This window comes from Pelodiscus sinensis, chromosome 3 (genome assembly GCF_052426305.1).
Source record: "Pelodiscus sinensis isolate ZL-2025 chromosome 3, ASM5242630v1, whole genome shotgun sequence".
Lineage (NCBI taxonomy): Eukaryota > Metazoa > Chordata > Testudines > Trionychidae > Pelodiscus > Pelodiscus sinensis.
In genome coordinates this window covers 119,782,001-119,801,690 of record NC_143054.1, presented here as the reverse complement: position 1 = coordinate 119,801,690, position 19,690 = coordinate 119,782,001, and the positions used below count along the sequence as shown (strand labels likewise).

Here is a 19,690-nt window from a genome sequence, read left to right as displayed (position 1 = left end):
GGGCGGGCTGCGACCACATTTTGGCCTGACACCCCGAATCCTCCCCAACCTTTTTTTTTCACCCTTGCCAAATTTTTGTCCAGTGGTGTGTGTGTGTGTTGTGTGTTGGTTTTTTTTTTAAACCATCTGCCAACCCTACAGGCAAGCTGGGCGGTCACCTAGGGCTGCCAATTGGTTAGGACTGGCCCTGCCTATAACTACCTTCTGGATACTTTTTCCCTTCCTTCCTCCAGTCTTTTTCTCTGTTTCCTCTCTTGTCTTGCTAAGACAAGTTAAAACTGAATGTTCTTCTGGATGGATGTTGTCTTTAATTACCAAAATGCTAATACAAACTTGTGGTGCTCTATGCAGAGATCTTGGTCACAGTTACACATGCTAAGGCTGAGGAGTTCTAAGTTGTCACATTGTGAATCACTTAAAGCTGAGATCCTGTTATTGCACATCCCCGCCCCCCCTCCCCGCCATCCCACACCTTCTTTGCAGCATCATTAATTCCTGGGTATGATGATAATGTGGCTTTTTTAAAGTAAATGCATGAGATATGAAGGCGGAAAAGGTTAAAGCCTTTGCTTTAATGGGTTGGATAGCAACTTGGTTATAGTCATCCCATTTTGTAGTTGAACTGTTATCATTCCCTCACTGCATGATGTTAACCTCAGTTCCCTGCTCCCACAGACTTATTGTGTGATCTTGGACAAGTATCTTAAACTCTCTATACCTCAGTTTCCCATCTGTAAAATGGGGAAATATATCACTTCCTTAGCTCGCTGAGGTATTTTGAGGGTAAATACATTAAAGATTGTAAGATCTATTGCTGGAAAGTGATATAAAAGAGACAACAGGCATTACTATTTATAGTGTGTAGAGTAGTCATACTGGGCCTTCTCATAGTGCCTTTATCTCCCACAAGATCATTGACAGTTTCTTCTTTTCCTCCAGTTCATTTTCTACCCCGCCAATTTTGGTGAAATCAAGAAGGGATTGTGCTTGGATTAACAAAGAAATGTATCAGATTGTAATTCAAGTGCCAGCCTAAGTGAAGGAGCTCTGCTTTAAGACTGACACATGTCCAATTGCAAGTTTTTTGAATGGCATACCTCCTTGTTTCAGCTGCACATTTTTCAGCATTGTGATAGAAACAGCTCCTCTAACTAATTGAAGGTGCCTAATAAGAGCCATTGTTAAGAGTATACAGCTATGAGCAATGCGGCCTACTTAATTGTAAGAGTACTCAGGAAGATGGTCTCTTCAGAGCCAGGTGGGTTTTTCTTCTGGGAATTGCCATCTATATACATATTGAATGGTAGCAGGAATGATTATCAGCTTTGTTTTTCTCCATAGCCAATCAGACTGTAGTAACATCCCAGTGGGCTCTAATATCCGGACAACAGGACATATGTATATAGCTCCTGCAACAGTTGATGACGTTATCAGCTCATGCAATGCAGGAACTAAATTCCCTAGATTCTTTGATGACGTTATCAACTCATGTAATGCAGGAACTAAATTCCCTAGATTCTTTACACAGTGCTTGGGTTAATGATTCCACACTGTTATAGGACATCTTAAGTTACACCCTGATGCTAGACACAGAGGTAGAAATAAAGTCGATATACTCTCCCAAGTTCAGTTTACAATTAAAAGATCAATGTGCTTGATACGCCAAAATGAGAAACCACTCACTATAGAATGTGCAGGCTTTCCTGCATGATCTGCCATTTTAACAACAATTATCAATGTTGTCAATTAGTTTGTTGTTGTTATGCTTCAGAGTTAACAGATACTGAAATGGGCAATTCATGATTCTCTGAATTAGTCAATAAGGGAAGGCATGCTCAATCCCAGCTCGTGCTGGGTCCAAGAGTTACTTCTACTGCAGCTCTGCAGTTTAAATGTAGTAAGAGCTTGCATTTAAAACGCAGAGGCACAGCGGGGGTCACTTCCAGACCTGGCATGAGCTGGGACTGAACCAGGCTTGCTCTGTCCTGGCTTGTGCCAGGTCCAACAGCCTCTGTCTGTGGAGGTCCCAGCAGGGAGCTGGGACCCCATGCGGACAGGGACTGCTGCTGGAGCTACCTCTGCTCGCGGCCAACTCAGGCTGCTGTGGCCAGGGTCTGCTTTGCGGGAGGACATCCTCTGTCCTCAGGGAGTGCTGCTGGAGCAGCCTCCTCTGTGCTTCCACCCCCCACACGCTGCTGCCTCTATCAGAGGTAGCAGCCTGGGGTGGGGGCAGGTGGTCTGTCGGGACCTGTACTGCGTCTGGCGAGGGGGGGGGTCGCTGGGGAATGGCGCAGCGAGCGGCCAACCCTCCGCCGCTTTGTAGGGAGGTGGGGGAAGCCCTGCGCAGCCGCTGGCATCGGGCCAGCTGGGGAAATCGTTTTATTCCGGGGACGGTCATGTAATTCAAAAAACATTCCCTAAAAAAAAAAAATTGTGCTATCACGAAAACGTGTTAAACGGGTACGTGTTAAATGAGGAATTACTGTATTTTATTTCATGTCAAAGTGCCATTTGTCACAGAGTCAAAGAAGTAGTTGTTCCTGTTTTTTCTGTAAATTGGATTTGTCCAGGTGCTCAATAAAGGAACCAAGTTCCTAGGATGCTGTAATCCTATCAGAGATAGGCTAACATCAGGGAGCAAGCTTGCATCTCCCGCCCTCTGCTCATGCCAAGTGATTTTCAGCTGTAGGGGAGAATTGAGCCCAGTTTATTACAGAATCACTTGTTGGGGACTGTTTTACCTCAGTGACTGACTTTGTGTGGAGCAACATGTTTTCTCTAGGGAGACTGGGAGTTGGAATTTTAATGTGCCAGTATGTTCAGATGATACTGAGCAGCAAAGAAAATTCTCATGTAGTTCAGTTTGGAAGAATTGAAACTCAACATACTAAACGCTGAGTCCAATTCCATTTGGGACATGTCTTGTTGAGTAAACTTGCTGACTTTGGACGTGATCCAAAGTCCATTAAAGACAGTAAAAATGCTCTATTGACTTCAGTTGACTTTGGAAGAAGGCATTTATGAATATCAAATAAATAACTCGACTGTGCTTTTAAGGCCCTTGATGCTCTAGCCTAGTGTTTCTCAACTTTTTTTTATGAAGTAACCCGTAAAAAAAATTATAAGTACCCTCAGTACCTACAGTTTTTAGAGAGACAAGTTGTGGTTTTTTTCTACCATTGCAGCACATTGGTTTAAACAACTTGATTGTAGCTGGGAAAGCGATGAAATTTTTGGGTGTAAAAAGTACAAAAATAATAAAGTGCTGTAAAACTTAAAACAAAAATTCAGTTTTCCCCAAATTTTACTTGTGTTGATGTGGCCCCCAGACCTCTCTCGAGTAATCCTAAGGGTAGTCGTACCACTGGTTGAGTAACACTGTTCTAGCCCTGCTCTGTCACCTCTTGCTTGGCATGGAGCCTTCAATCTCTGCTTTCTGTCAGGGTATGTCTACACTACAGACTGTGTTTTTCTGACAGTGGTACTCCTCTTTCTATGAGGAAGAATGCCTTTTCTGAAAGATCTCTTTCGGAAAAAGACGTGCGTGGTCGGGGAGAAGGGTTTTCTTTTGAAAGAACAGGCCTCCAGGAAATAATACAGGTGCCCTAGTGGACACTCCGTCCATACTGATCACAACTCTGTAGTTTCTGTCTCTTGCCACCTCTTAAAGCAGCAGGCACCCAGGACAAGCCTTGTGACAGGAAGCCAGCCCAGAGAGCTGCATCGCACACCACGGTTGAGGTTGTTTCCCCCCCGCCCCTCCCAGCAGAAAGTCTGTGTGAGGGTAGGATGGCACAACCCCCCAGGCACGGGGCTTTCACTCGACTCTCAGGCCATCTCCACACTTTTTCCTAAGGTTCCCCCTTTCTAGTACTTCCTCCCCTTCAGGGACTGCAGCCTGAGAATGCCATATCTCCATGAGGAGGGCCCCGAAGGTCAACTTCCCCATGCCGAATTGGTTGCCCACCGACTGGTAGCTATCTGGGGTGGTGAGCTTCCAGATGGCGATGGCGACCTGCTTCTCCAGGGGTCTCACAGGAGAAGCGGGCCACAGGTGGGTGTCACGTTGTCAGAGGGCAGGAGCGAACCAGGCAAGCAGCTCCAAAAAAGTGGCCTTCCTCATCCTGATGTTATTAAGCCACTGCTGGTTGTCCCACTGCTCTATCATGCACTAGTTGGAACTGGTGTCCAGCCTCCAGAATCATCTCTCTACCGTGGTGTGCGATGGCAAGGGCATTGCTCCCGCATCCAGGCAGAAGGACACACAGAGGAGCTCGGAGTCAAGCTGGGGCAGGACTGTCAAGACAGTCTGCACAAACTGCTGCAGAACCTGCAGCATGGCAGTGTGGGGCCATCACATGCCCAGAAGCAACTCTGGCTCCATAGCAAAAAGAATATTATGCTGTCCAAAAGCTGAGCAACCAAAGCACGCACTGCACAAGCTTTTCTGTCCCTTGGAGAGGTAGGCAAGCATGCAGCAGAACCTGAGAAATGGATGTCCAGGGGGGTCCTTTTAAGCACATGTCTCAGATAGCCTTAGGCAACAGCACCCAGAAGCAACTGCTGACCTAACGCCATGGCTGAAGTGGTTCAGGGTGGCATTTTATGCGAGAGAGCATCCAATCAGTCTGGACGCTCAGTTTCGAAAAAGCAGATCGCTTTTTCAATGCGCTTTTGTGTGTGAAAGCTCTTTTTCTAAAGACGTTTTTTCGGAAGATCTCTTCCGGGAAAAAATAATCTTCTGAAAGAAGCCTGCAGTCTAGATGTAACCCCAGATACCATTGTGCTTTTCCTACTGCTGCCACTGAGAGAAGCAGAGAGGAAAAAATCTGAAACCCCTTCTTTGAAATTCCTCCTTAAAACTCACCATTGTGATGCATGCCCCTCTGCTCCCAAAAAAACAGTAACTAGGAAGCTAGTGTGTCATGACTGCTCCTTTTTACTCTATTAATACCTTGTGTGTGTCATCTCCTCCTCTCCTTCTGTTTGTTGTATCCATTTATTGATAAACTTAAATTGTAAATTCTTTAGCTTTTCATGCTGTGTATTAGGGTTGTGGCATTTGGTTAATCAATGTTCTAAATATCATTTGGAGGTATAGGGAGAATTATGTGTTGCAATGCTATTATACTGTGATTGCAAGGGCAATCACATTGGACCGATCCATAGGGTTGTTAGATGTCATGTAACTGAATAGTCACGTAATGGTTTGAAATCTTAGTAGTTACCCAACTATTCCATAGTCCCTGGGGGCAGGGCCAGCAGCCTGTGAGCTCCTGGCCCCACTCCCAGGAATCTCCCTGTCACCCCGTGCTGCTGCCTCTCTATCAGAGGCAGCAGCGCGGGGTGGCAGCAGCCCCTGTCTATGGGGGGGGGGGGGTCTGAGCACCTCATAGAGAGAGGCTGCTGCCGTGGAGCAGCCTCAGTCTGCAGCGGGTCCAGGCTCGCTGTGGCCAGAGGCTGCTTTGTGGCAGTCTCCCCCCCCCCCCCCCCCCCCCCCCCGTGCTGTTGTTTCTGATAGAGGAGCTGGTGCTGGGTGGGACTGACTTTTAAGCCACCTCCCCGCAATGCTGGATCCTGCCTCTGTAGGAGGCAGCAAGGTGGGGGGCAGGCGGAGCCAGCATGTGTGGGGAGCCTGTTTGAAAGCCAGCTCCCCCATGTGAATTGGCTCCAGCCTACACCACTCACCCTCCATGCTACTGCCTCTCTATCAGCTCACTGACATCAGCTCCTGCTCCCTCCCCCTTGCTGCCTCTGGTACAGCAAGGGGAGGGGAAGAAATGCCTGGGGTCCACTGATAAGTATTTAACCAGACAAATTAAAATGGCTTAGCTGGGCATGTCCCTATACTTCGTGCACATAGAATATTTACTGTAAGATTTTTTTTTTAAACTAAGGTAAGGCATAATTCTGATTCAGAAAAAAATGAAACCTGTTCAGATAAATTTGGGGAAATGAACACTATTAATGATATCAAATATTTATTGTAAATTTCTTCAAGAACTATTTGTCACAGATTTTTAAAAGTTCTTTTAATAGTGGGTGTTAGACTGTGAATCTTGTTCAGGCGAACAAAGCGTGTCCATGGTGTGTCCAAAGGCAGTTGTGGTTATGAGGGAGGATTACTATGACCACATTTGGCAGAGATGTAGTATTTGAAAATCCACATTACGCAGATGCATGCAAATATGTATAAATAAAGGCTCCAATAATAAGGATATGACCTAATTATATGATGAAATCCATTTGTGATTTGGATTTAATGTCTAAAACGTAATGCTTCAGCTTGTTGGATCAAATATAGAAAAATACAGATTGTTCCATGTTTTCTTATAAGAAATAGTTATGCAGCAGAAGACACATGAGGTTGTAGGTTCTTAATTACATTTCTGTGACAGAAGGTCTCTTATTGTATGGTTGCTTTCCCGTTGTTCACGTTCTGAAATGTTGCACTATACCTTTAAAGATATGCTGTGTTGCTATATCTTTCTTTATAACTTTAAATGTAGACTTCAAAAAAGGAACAGCATAGTCTATATGTATGCTAAAAATGGAAGATTAAATATATTCCTATAATTTGTGCATCTTTTTTCAGTGTTATACAAGACCACATTATCAATGTGCTCTTGGTCACTATGGCTTGCTGCTGCACCCAAAGAAGTAAATGGGGTATTGCCATTGGCTTCATGTGGAACAGAATCAAGCCCTCAGTGTCTAGGGTTGCACAGTGGATCTGGTAGCAACTCACTTCCCCAGATTCTGTATTAGAGCTTTAATTTAAGTATAAGGGACACAGCAAAACTCATCCATTTAATCAGACTATTGCTGTAGCTCTAGGTGTGGAATTTTATCTTCCTTAGTTATATCTTCTTTAGTTATTGGGCAGCTACTTGTATATTTTAATGGCTCGTCTCAACTGGCTTCCAAATACGGTTGCATTTTTTAAAAATATAATGAGTAAAAACAGCCATCTAAACCAGAATAATGAACTAAATCAGAGAAAGTTTTGTACAATAGTACAAAAGTTGCTTGAAGAACAACACCTTTTCTTTGTTCATTCTAGAACCTTCCAAGCATGCCTAATTGTTTGCTTTGTTTCTTCACAGATGAGTCGACTCCTAAGGAAGTCAGCAGGGTAAGTACTGCTCATAGATGTCTCTTTATCCCCCACTAGAAAAAAATAAAGGTCTCTGTGGCCTACTGTTCACTTGAGATAACTTTTAGTCTCTGATCAAGGCTGTGCGTTAGTCCCTGAATGAACCAGATCTCCAGAGAAGTGTATCTGACAACTTGTAAAGCAATTAAAAAACAAAATCCTAGCCTTCAAAACATTTGGTTAGTTGTAAGCAGGTGAAGCACACTTCTTTTCATTAGCAAAATAAGGGAGTTTAGACAGGACAAGGCTGCTTAAGTGAAAACAGGAAATTCATAGTAACTTTTAACTTTCTGACTAGTTGTTAATATGACTACCAACTATATAAGCATTATTACTGCCATGAAGAGATAGCATGCATGATACTATTGAAGGTGAAACAAGGCAAGGATTATATCCTATATAATTATGCCCTTTGAGATATGATAGGGTATAGAAAGATTAAATTAATTGACATGGAATATTTTGCAATCTGTTGAATGAAAAATAATGTGACACAACTTCAGTGTTTGGGAATTATGTATTTCTTTTTGACTCAATGCCCTATTTATTTGGTTGATATACATAGTGAACAAATATTTCATTTTGAATGAGTTACCATAATCTATCCTGTAGGATTTTGTGATAAATACATGGTGATGTCTTTCTGCTTCAATGTTATACCTTGGGATTTTGGTCAGTAATTTCACTCTACTTTTTGTCTTCTTAACCTTGCCACACAAACTAATGATTGCCTTGCCCTTTTTTATTCCTTCTAAAAACAGTTCTCTGCTCTGCTATTTATCACTGTTGACTCTCTCCCACTGATGACATTACCATGTCTGTCTTGTGTCATCAGGCTGTCATGGATATAATCATTCCATGAAGGAACAACATCAGCCTTTTCTACATTTTGCTTAAGAATGGAGGATTTGCTTGATGCATCAGCCCTAGTCAAAGAATGGTCTTTTTCACTACCCTCTCTCTTTCACACTTATTAATGCTTCCTTTACTGAGGGGAAAAAATGGTACACGAGCACAATAACCATCAATCTTATGTTAACTTTGAATAAGCTAAAGCTAGAAAGTTTTTTAGAGAATCAACTTGGTATCTCTTTCAGTCAAAATATTTGTTTATTTTTTCTCAAGATTTACAAATATTTTATTTTATTGATTCATTTTTCATAGTGTGATAGAACTGAAAGGAACCTCGAAAGGTCATCTAGTCTAGTCCCCTGGACTCATGGCAGGACTATTTTTTATATAGACCATCCCTGATGGGTGTTTGTCTAACCTGTTCTTAAAAATCTCCGGTGGTGGAAATTCTACAATCTCCCTACCATAGTTATGCACTGGAATACATTTCCTAACAGTTAGGAATCTACATGTGGCAGCTTTAACTTTTAACAGTATCTGAAGTCAACATAGAAGCCTACAAAATAGGGAAAAAAAATCTAAGGCAGGGGTGAGTAACCTCAGGCCTGAGTGCTGGATGCAGCCCCCAGCTTGCCTGGAGCCATCCCCTGAGGCTTAGCCCCCTGCCCCCCTGCACTGGTACTCTGCACCCACCCACTGCCCCAGCATGGGTCTGGAACACACTAAATCTACTAGGCTTGATCTCCCCTAGGCTCTGGGAGGGGGATGAAGGAATGTCTTTCTCATTTTTAGTCGGGGGCCACATCAGCGAGGGTGAGGTTTTTTTTGCGTTTCTCACTTGTGTGCTGCCCCCGAGTGATTTTTTTTGTGGGTCAGTACCCACCAACCCAAAAAAAGTTCCCCACCTCTGATCTAGGTTAACAATTCTGTTACTTTAAATGGAACGTTACGTTTATGCTGCACTTATGTACAACTGATCATTGTTGATTTTGTCATACAAGCCTTTTAGTGTATCCTTCTATGATAGAGAAGTGATGATAAAATAATCCAGCTGCAGGAAATCTGTCCAGAAATAGGCTTAAGTCTTTTAAATGGTATAAATTTAAAGATTAAGGACCTACTACAAAGTCAGTCTGTCCAAATTTCTTAAATATTGCTAAGATTACAATGTCTTGACATGTTTTGATTTTGACAAATAGAGAGGAATGGGCTGAAAATTTGAAAATGGAAGGTAACTTGGGTGAAAGTGAGAAATGGAGTTCATGATTCTAAATGGAATGTAACTTGTATGAAAGTGATCAATGGAGTCCATGCTTCTAAGAAATGATAAGAGAGAGAACAACAAAAGTAAAGATAACTGATTTTTAAAAAGGCAGACGTCAGCAAACTCAGGGAGTTGGTAGGTAGGATCCCAATGGAAGCAAGTCTAAGGAAAAAAATTAAAGATAACAGTTTTTCAAAGAGACATTTAGGTCACAAAAGCAAACTATTCCACCGCGTAGGACAGAAAGGAGCTATGGTAAGAGACCATCCTGGCTTAACCATGAGATCTTCAATGATCTAAAAATAAAGAAGAGACTTACAAAAAGTGGAAACTAGGTCAAATTACAAAGGATTAATATAAACAAATAACACAAGTATGTATAGGCAAAATTAGAAACGTCAAGCCACAAAATAAGTTTAAACTAGCTAGAGACATATATGGTAAAAAGTAAACATTCTACAAATATATTAGAATCAAGAGGAAGACGAAAGACAAAGTACAATAATAGAAAATGTAGAAATGACAGAGAGGGGCTTAATGACTTCTTGGTTGGTGGTGATTGGATGCCAATGAATGCTGGTGAAAATGGGGTAGGTTCAGAAGCTAAAATACAGAAAGAGCATCTTACAAATTACTTAGACAAGTTAGATGTCCTCAAGTCACCAAGGTCTGGTGAAATGCATCTTAGACTACTCAAGGAGCTGACTGAGGAGATATGTGAGCCATTGGCTATTATCTTTGAAAAGTTATGGAAGACAGGAGAGATTCCTTAAAACTGGAAAAGGGCAAATAGAGTGCCCATATATAAATAGGGAAATAATGACAACTCAGGAGATTATCAGGGGCCCAGGCTGTAGCTGGAAGGGGGAATTGCCAGCAGGGTCAGAGCATCCACAGGGCAGCACCCCTAGCCTAGCCAGCACCTGGCGGGCAGTGTTTGGGGGCAGGTAAGAGAGAGTCTTTCACCTGGGAGCAATTCCCCAGGGCTGTAGGGGGAGGGTTTGGCCCCAGGCTGCTCCCAGCAGAGCTGGCTGTGATCCCTGCCTGGGGTCCAAGGATCCTGACACCAGCTCCCAGCATTTGTGGGGTAGGGAAAGCAAGCCCTGGGGGCGGTGAGAAGGGGGCTGATGAGGGGCGGGGGCAGATAAGGTGAGTGAGGGGGGAAAGGGATGTGTGAGGGTGGGGCAGGAGGGGAATGCAGGAGGCGCTGAAGGGAGGTTGGGGGAATTCAGTGGAGACTTCTGGGTTAGATGGAAGCAGGGGTGCAATGGAGGGAAACTTAGGGGGGGGGTCAGAGGGAGGGAAAGGGGAGATGTGGGGAGGGGAGACTGGGGTAGCAAGAACATCCTGGCTGAGAATGGGAGACATACAGGGCAGAGGATGTACAGAAGGAAAGGGCGAGATATAGTGGCAGCTCCCCCACCCCATGGGGTAGAAGCAGGGGAGGGCAGAGGTTACTGGTGGTAGCACTTGGGGGCACCAGTTCCTATGTCCCTGACAAATTTCATTTGCTAAATAGGGTGCTCCTGAGATATTAATGGGATGGAAACAATATTGTTATCCACATATGATGAAACTGTATAAGCTGTTTTCCCCCCAAATACAGAAGAGAAATATTTATTGAACATCTCTGCATTTTCTACATTATTAATGCTTTCTGAAAAGAACTAAAACATTTCTTTACTTATTTTTTGTAATTTTTAATTTTATTTGCTCACTTACCCATAGACTCCCTTGGTCTAAACTATGTCTACACTAGCTCGTTAATTCGAGCTAGGTAGGCAAATCAGGGAACTGGGGTTGCAAATGAAGCCCAGGATTTAAATATCCCGGGCTTTATTTGCATGTTCCCGTCCAGCCGCCATTTTTAAATCCCCCTTAGTCCGAACGAACTGCCCGCGGCTACACGGATTAACTGTCGTGGAATGAGGAGTAACAGTTAATCCGAACTAAGGACTTAGTTTGCATTAACTTTAAATTGCCGCGTGTAGCCATGGGCAGTTCATTCGGACTAAGGGGGATTTAAAAATGGCAGCCAGACAGGAACATGCAAATAAAACCCGGGATATATAAATCCTGGGCTTCATTTGCAACCCTGGTTCCCTGATTTGCCTACCTAGCACGAATTAATGAATTAGTGTAGACATACCCTATCAGTGTTACACTGGCATGTGTATGCATGCTAAGGGTTAACATATGCCACACTGATGCTTAAGTCATAGCCAGAATTTTGTCCTGTTATGCTGTTTCCTTTTCCTGTGGTTTCTATGAGCCATTTTGTACCTCAGAACTTTAAATGAAAATACTCAGTTTGCCTGATATGATCACAGTGAAATTAGCCCTTGTTCATTTCAAATAATGGCTTCTTTTCCATTCCACTTTTACTTGTACAGTACCCATGGTGAAGCAGCATTTTGGCAAGCATGTTTGCTTTGTGAACTGTGGTGATCCCAGCAGCAATTCACTTTTCTGTAGTTTACTGAGGAAACACCATGAAATTATTACCTAGCAAGTGACTAAAGTCATTTACTGTACAGTACTTTATTCTTGGAAATGGCAATAACACTTAATTCTCTCCTTTCCTGTTTTTGGACTTAGGGCTTTTGGCAGCAACTGTGGCACCAGGTAACAGTGTTGCACAATGTGCCACTGAGGGTTACAGAATTAGCATCTTTTCAGTTAATAATTGTAATAATTGCATGACTTCTGTGTCCCAGGTTTTGTTCTTCCATATCTTTCCCACCACAGCACTGTTTCTTTATTGATCATAGGATTAAAATATTTTCACAATGATCTAAAAATAAATGGTATAATGAAGTTAAAAGAAAACAAATTAGGACATCAAACAATGCTGTAGTCTTGTTAAGTCATATTACTAAGATACAGTGTGGTCATTATTACTCTTGAAGCGAATATCAGATTTTTATAAAAAGTGTGTGTCTTTTCTGTTCCACATAATCAAAATGTTCTGTCTTTATAGTCCAGTCAGTACCTCCTTCACTCTATTATAAATAATATTTAATGTTTGGAGGAAATCTCTCTCAATATTGACATGTACCAGTGGAGGAAAAGTTGAGGAATGTCTCTGGGATTGGATGCCAATGAATAGTGACTACGTGGCAAGAAGTTGACGTTCAGAAGACAACAGTATTCTATCTCTTTAATAACAGGATTAAAAGGCTATGTCTACACAGCATGCTTATTTCAAAATAAATTATGTTATTTCAAAATAACACAGCGCAAGTCTACACAGGAAATCCTTATTTCAAAATAATCGGCTTCATATTCCAACTTCTGTAACCCTCATTTCACGAGGAGTAAGAGAAGTCGAAGGAAGATTGTTCTTCCTTCAACTTCTTGCTGGGTAGACAGCACCAAAAGTCGAGTTAAGCTACTCCAACTTCAGCTACATAAGTAACGTAGCTTCAGTTGCGTATCTTAACTTGACTTTGTCCCGCAGTGTAGACGTACCCAAAATCAGCTGTATAAACAAGCTGGGAAATGTACACCTTCAAAATTTGTGAGTGCGCGCTGTTTGAGTACTAGAGTTGTTTTGCATCCTTTACCTTAATAACAGGGCATGTCTTGCCAGCTGTCATTTCATATTTTTCTCTCCTTTGATTTTCTCATGAGCAGCGTTTGATGTGAACAATTCATAAATACCTGTTCATGATACTGCAAAGTTAAGTTTTATTTACTAAGTAAGTTGTAACCCATGTTCTCTTCAGTCAAAACAAGAAGAATAGATGTCAGACAAATATTTGTAGCAGAAGTTTTCTCTCGGGCAATAAACAAGCATTAAAATTAATCACAGCAAACCCAGCTTTTTATAGCTTCATGCTTTCCAGTGTCCAAGTTTAAACAAAACTTCTCACACAAGCCAGCCCGTGATTTTGGATCAGACTTTCTTTTTTTCCTGTATTCAACATCTCTACTGCTTTGAAAGCTTGGTGGACTCTCTCTCTGCTTAAATGTTTTAATTCAGGCATATGATATCCCACTGCTCAGTGCTTCTTCCTTCAGAAAAATCAAACTTTTTATTTAATGGAATTTCATGGTCATTATTTTTATTATTTCATCAATATTTCATTATTTTGGAGGGCATGAAATTGTGTTCCATATTTCAGTTCTTCACAGGTGCGGTTTAACTGTTCTCAGTGTCATTGCACTTTAGTTAAGATATGTCATTGTAAGTTATAATTGGAAATGGGAATATCAGTTTATATGTATCTGAAGGATTAGCTATCAATGCAGTCAAGCACTGCAAAACCTGGCAGCTCTTTGAAAGTACCTGGTAGGCTGAGGTTAACAAAAATGTTTTGCACCAATCTTTTCTTTCTAATATTTTTTAAAAGTAGGCAGGAAAGGAAAATGGGAGAAGAGAATGCATGTTTATATTAAAAGCAAATTAGGAGAAACGTAGTTAAGTGGACAAATAAGCCAGTGGTCATACAGTTTTTCATCTAGTGTATATTAATTGTTTTTATATATGATGAATCAACAACCTGTAATATTCTGCCAGGAAGAACAATGGTGGTGCAGACAATGCATTAATCATATGTAGAGAGAACCCAATAAATTCAAACAGTACACCTTCCCATTCAAATTGGCTTTTTTCATAAGACCACAATGCTACTTCAAAAGAAGGGCAGACAATGCATTTGATTAATATACATCAAATACTTTTAATTATCTTTATTTTTTTTTGTATTTACTGACATTGATCCCCTTTATCATAGCTCTTCTGTTACAGCAGATAGTATCATTCATTTTTTACTGAGTTCCCTCACTCCCCCAATACCAAGAGGAAGACTGTTTCTGGCACAGTTACCCTACAAACAGCAAGGCATGTGGATTAATCTGTCATTTTAGTTCTTCATATTTATCATTCATATTTCACATAATGCTACATACACTTGAGTTTTTATTACTTCATACTGAATGTCTCACAGTTATCGGACTCTAAAGTCACAGTATCTCTGCATGGATTGTAATTTTATGTCGCTTTTTTTTTTTTTTTTTTAAACATACATTCTTTTGTTAGAAAATCTAGCAGTATTCTTCTAATTATTTTTTCATTGTTAATTTGCTGTCCACTCTTGAACTCTAGTTGTATGTTCTAAAAATAAACTGGTGCTAGAAGTATTTCTAAAAAGTCTACAAATGTTCTTTAAGTATGTTTACAAAGTGATTTGTCCTCTAAATTATTATCTCATTTTACAGAACTATGATTTAGGGGATTAGTAAAATTAACATGTCAGTAGAATGCAGCTTATCGCTGGCACTGATAGGGATAAACAGATGAATGCTTCCTTATCTGAGGCTCTGTCAGCAGGTTTTGTTGCCAAAAAAACCTTTTTGATGACAAAACCCAGAGAATGTTCACATTGCTACTCAACAAAAGTCGCAACAAGCGCCCAGTTTTGGCAACAAAAATCTTTCACCTCTGCAAGAAACTTTTGTCACTTCCCCTCCCTTTACTATGCATTGTGTACTACAGTAGGTTTTTTGTGGAGTTTATTGAACTCTGTTTCCCACAATGCCCAGTTAGCCACTCTGGCCAGCCCTTTGAATTCTGCTGCTCTGCAGCCATGTAAACAGGTAAACAAATGCACCCTTCCCACCAGCAAATCCTGGGAACTTTAAAAATCCAGTTCCTGGTGTCTGGCTCATTATGTAGACATCCTTATGGCATCTTCTCAAGGAAACAGGGTTGGCTATCACTGAAGATACTCTCCGGCTTGGAGCACCCCAGAGCTTTTGGATCTTATCAGTGTGTGGGGTGAAGAATTGGTGCAATCACTGCTGTAAGTGACCAGTAGGAACTGTGACGTATACATGGTCACGTGTCTCGAGCCCTTTGTATGAAGGGGTACAATCAAGACACCCTGCAATGTGGAGCCAAGAAAAAGAGGCACATAGTCAGTCTGGTACTGTATCCAAAGCATGCCATTTTTATACAAAACTGGATGCAATCCTGGGTGGGGACTCCATGTCCATACGCAAGGAGTGTGTAGATACTTCCCATAGCAATGTCAGAAACAGGAGTTATCCCAGAAGCAGACATTATTGATGAAGAAATGGAAGTGGATGAGGAGGTTTGGCTCAGTCCGGTGACAATGTGTGCACCAGGCAGCAAGGAATTGTTTTCAAGTTGCTAGGTTTATGAAGACTCTCAGCAAATTGATATAGAACATAAAATAAGTGAAGACACGCAAGGTCATGAAGATATGCATGGTAAACTTCTGTGCAGGCAGGGGAAGAGGGGAGTAATGCAGGCGGTGACCATGCAGGACATTAAGTTGCTCTAGTTCAGTGTACTTTATCAGGAAAAGTACAGTCACTCTGTTGTTAATGGTTACTTTTCCAGAGCAGACCTTGAGAAGTCAGGCATGTTCCCAATCAGACAGACTCTGTCAGCTAAGGAAAAAATCTTGGAGGACAATGGAAGATCTGGTCAAGGATGTGTTGCAGCATTCAGTGCTTCAAACTAAGAAAAGGCAGCAAAGAAGAGCTAGGGAGATGCAAGTCATAACTGAAATCACTGAGTGCATGCTAAAGCTCATGGAAGACCAACATGAGATGTGTGGAATGTGTTATCAAGATGCAGAACAAACAAAACCAAAGGCCTCTCTGTCAGCACATGCAGGATTCTTTTCACAGAAACTATCCCTCTGCACCCACACATCAGCCTCCATAACTGCACATGCAAATTCATTGTCCAGCAATCCTCTGTTTATGACCACACACTAATTTTCACAATCAGGTAATGTTTTTTTCCCAGCACACTCCACTCCCCAGCAAAACTGCTGAGACTTTCATAGCTGGAAGTTAATACCATTGTGAGGTTTTCCAAAAATTCTTATCATCCCTTACCACCGAGCATCCTGATTGAAAGACGCCAATAAAGACTGTTGTGATGTATTGTTCCATGAGCTTTTGTGTGACACAACCCACACCAATTGCTCTGGCCCTTGTGGAAGCCTGTAATATCACTTGGTTTCATGAGAATGCCTCACTGAAGGATGAGCAATAGGATGAGATAGGGAAGCAACCCCAACACACAGAAATGTTAGCATCCTTCATTGTCAAAGTGGTTCCTCAGAGCCTCTCTGATATTGATGGCCACCCTAAGGGCTCCTCTAGCAGCTTGAGTGTCAGGCAAACATGGGCAAACACTTCACCCTTATTCTCACACAAATTATGGAAGCTTGTGGCCACCACGTTGGGAATATATTCCTCCAAAAGGTCCAGCCTGCCACAGGGACATCTCCATCTCTCGTTCAGTTTGTCAAAGGCACATTCAGCAACTATTCACATCCATGAAGCTTCGGCTTAGTCTATTGTTGAACCACTCCTTACTGCTGTCCAAGTGCCCCATGTAAGGCTTCATGAGCCAGAGCTGTAGGAGGTAAGTGGGATCACTGAGCATTTCCACATCCCCCACTGAAATTTTCTGATCTAGAAAGAAAGTGCCTGCCTGCAGGTATCATACATTATAACATAGAATCATAGAATACTAGACTGGAAGGGACCCTGAGAGATCATCAAGTCCAGTCCCTTGCCCTCACAGGAGGACCAAGCACCATTTAGATAATCTCTGATAGATGTCTGTCTAACCTGCTCTTAAATATCTCCAGAGATGGAAATTTCACAACCTCCCAGGCAATTTAGTCCTATGTTTAACTACCCTAACATCTAGGAAATTGTACTTAATGTCCAACCTAAACCTCCCTTGCTGCAGGTTAAGCCCATTGCTTCTTGTCTTATCAGAGGCCAAAGAGAAAAAATGTTCTCCCTCCTCCTTGTAACACCCTTTTAAATACTAGAAAACTGATATGTTCCCTCACTGATATGTTCTCTCTGTCTTTTCTTTTTTAAACCAAACAAGCCCAGTTCTTTCAGTCTTCCCCCATAGGTCTTTCTAGACCTTTAATAATTTTTGTTCCTCTTCTCTGGGCCTTCTCCAATTTTTCCACATCTTTCTTGAAACATGGTGCCCAGAACCAGACATAGTACTTGGAGGCCTAATCAGTGCAGAGTAGAGTGGAAGAATTACTTCTTGTGTCTTGCTCACAACACTCCTGTTAATGCACCCCAGAATCATGTTTGCTTTTTTTTCAACAGTGTCACACTGTTGACTCATATTTAGTTTGTGGTCCCATTCTGTATGTGTGAAACTGATTGTTCCTACCTAAGTGGAGTATTTTGCATTTGTCCTTATTAAACTTCATCCTGTTTACCTCAGACCATTTCCCTAGTTTGTCCAGATGATTTGAATTATGATGATTTGAATTGCAACCTTGCTATGTCTGTTGAAGCAATAGATGAACACCGTGTTAAGGTAGTTAAGAAGAGGTTATGGATCAAACAATGAATTTGTCTTCTATCTGCACTTTCGGTCACTATTAAGTTCCACTGAGGACAAATGCTCAGTTTAAAGAAGGCTGCTGGGAATTACAGGAAACCCCGAAGTTACGACGGCCCGAGTTGCGACCCCCCTACTCTTATGACCATTTTTGTAAGTGTAGAAGGAGCCGAAACCCCCCGACTTACATCCTTGGCCCGCATTTACAATGGCACACAGTGCCTATCGTAAATGCGGGTTCGAGTTACAACGCCCCTGCCTTGCAATGCGCAAGTCGGGGGCCACTTGATACTATTCATTTAGCAAGCATTTACTTATTTTGAAATGAGGAAACCAAATGCTTCATAGATGTATAGGGTCATATGTTCTCTATTCATGGCAGAAAGTGTGGAGGGAATTATACAAATAGTAGGAATCTGTGCAAGAAAGCAATATCAGAAACAATAGTACGTAGTGTTCTGGGTTGCACAGCATAAACTGTATGGTGAATCTATCAATGAGAATGGTTAGTCAAACATGCCTACACACCCAAAAGAAGCAGATAGAAAGGCTATGTACCAGAATATAAATGCAGCTCTGTTTATTCATGTTCACAGGTTTATTCACATGTTTATTCACAGATTGTGATGCTCAGAATCTACAGCATAATCCTTAGTAATACTAGTATTGGTCTGACCTAATCACATTTGGGGCTACAGAGTGAGCTGACATAAGAATGGAACCTAGAGCTTTTTCACAAAGAGTTAATTTGTGCACATTTCATCTTCTGCTCTTTTTTGTGTGTGGGTGAGGCGGGGGGATTGTTTTATTATTGGCTTAGTAACTTAATTTACTGTACTCTGGGCTTCCTCCCTTCTCTCCAGTAACTGCCTCACTAGTTTTGTTTATTATCCTGAACATATGCTCACAGTCATGTACTGCCATTTATGATGCTGTGTTTGCTAGGGTACCACGCCCCAGGAGAATTTGCTGTATATTTACACTAGCATCTGGGAAATGGATGCTTGTCTCTTGTAGGGATGTGAGTAGTCGAATGGAGTTTCGATGATTCACTTCTCCCCTTTCACCCCCCACGCTGCGTCTGTATGAGAGGCAGCAAGGGGGGCAGCGTAAGAGCAGGTGCTGGGGGGAGCTGGCTTAAAAACTGGTTCCCCCATCACAGTCTCCATGGTGCTGCCTGCTCCTCACCCCCGCCACAACCTCTATCAGAGGCAGCAGGGGCATAGGGGAGTCTGCTCCGGCAGCAGCCCCTGTTCATGGCAGCCCTGGCTCCATACTGTAAATTTCCTTGAGCAAGGAAGGGCAGTGTGGATGCTCTGCGGGCTCTTGTGCAAGAATGGCTGTACTTGTGCAAGAAGCCATGAGTGTAGACATAGCCTTAGAAGAAACACTTTCCCCAGCCTCTATGCCCCTGAGTTAATGTCACACACATTGGGTTAATGCAATTGCAGGATAGTTGCCTGAGGGAGGTTTAGTGGGGGCCAAACTAATCCCTGTTGGTAGGAGGATGGTGGGAAAAGTCCTTCGAGAGGGGTGACATGACACCTTTTACTTCTGGTCATGTGTCCATCTTGCCCCAAGCGTGTTACCTCCAGAGGCCTGGCTAACAGGGGTCAGGGAGCTTGGCTAACGGAGGTTCAGGGGGTATGGCTAACGGAGGGGTCAGGGGTGTGGCAAACGGGTCAGGGGCATGGTTAACAGCAGTCGGGGGTGTGGCTTATGGGGCACCACCAAAAATTATACAAACCTGACGCCCATGTGAGGCTGCACCTCCTTTTCCCCACAGTATTATAGTACATAAGTGGGGTTGGAGGTTACAGAAATTTTTTGTAGGAACTCTTCATTTCTTCATACAAGCAACTTTGACAGCAACCAGCTTCCCCACTGCTTCCACGTCATTGTCTTAATTATTGCATTTAATTTCTTCTCCCTCTGAGTTCCCTCTTTCATATTTATTTGCAACGGATTCCTACTATCCGTTTATTTCTACTATTTCTGTAACTTTTTGTATAACTTGGATACAACACAGAATACTTTGTGTCAGCTAATC

The 19,690-nt window shown here is 42.2% G+C and overlaps 1 protein-coding gene across 3 annotated transcripts in view; it reads left to right on the top strand.

Moving 5' to 3' along the window:
- The window catches only part of PDE10A (phosphodiesterase 10A), a 271,962-nt gene that overhangs the window by 169,031 nt on the left and 83,241 nt on the right, over nucleotides 1-19,690 (top strand). For all 3 annotated transcript variants that reach the window (XM_075924593.2, XM_075924594.2, XM_025179481.3), the window contains one exon: nucleotides 7,107-7,135. In XM_075924593.2, the coding sequence (XP_075780708.2) occupies nucleotides 7,107-7,135 (29 nt within the window). The remainder of the gene's footprint in view (nucleotides 1-7,106; nucleotides 7,136-19,690) is intronic.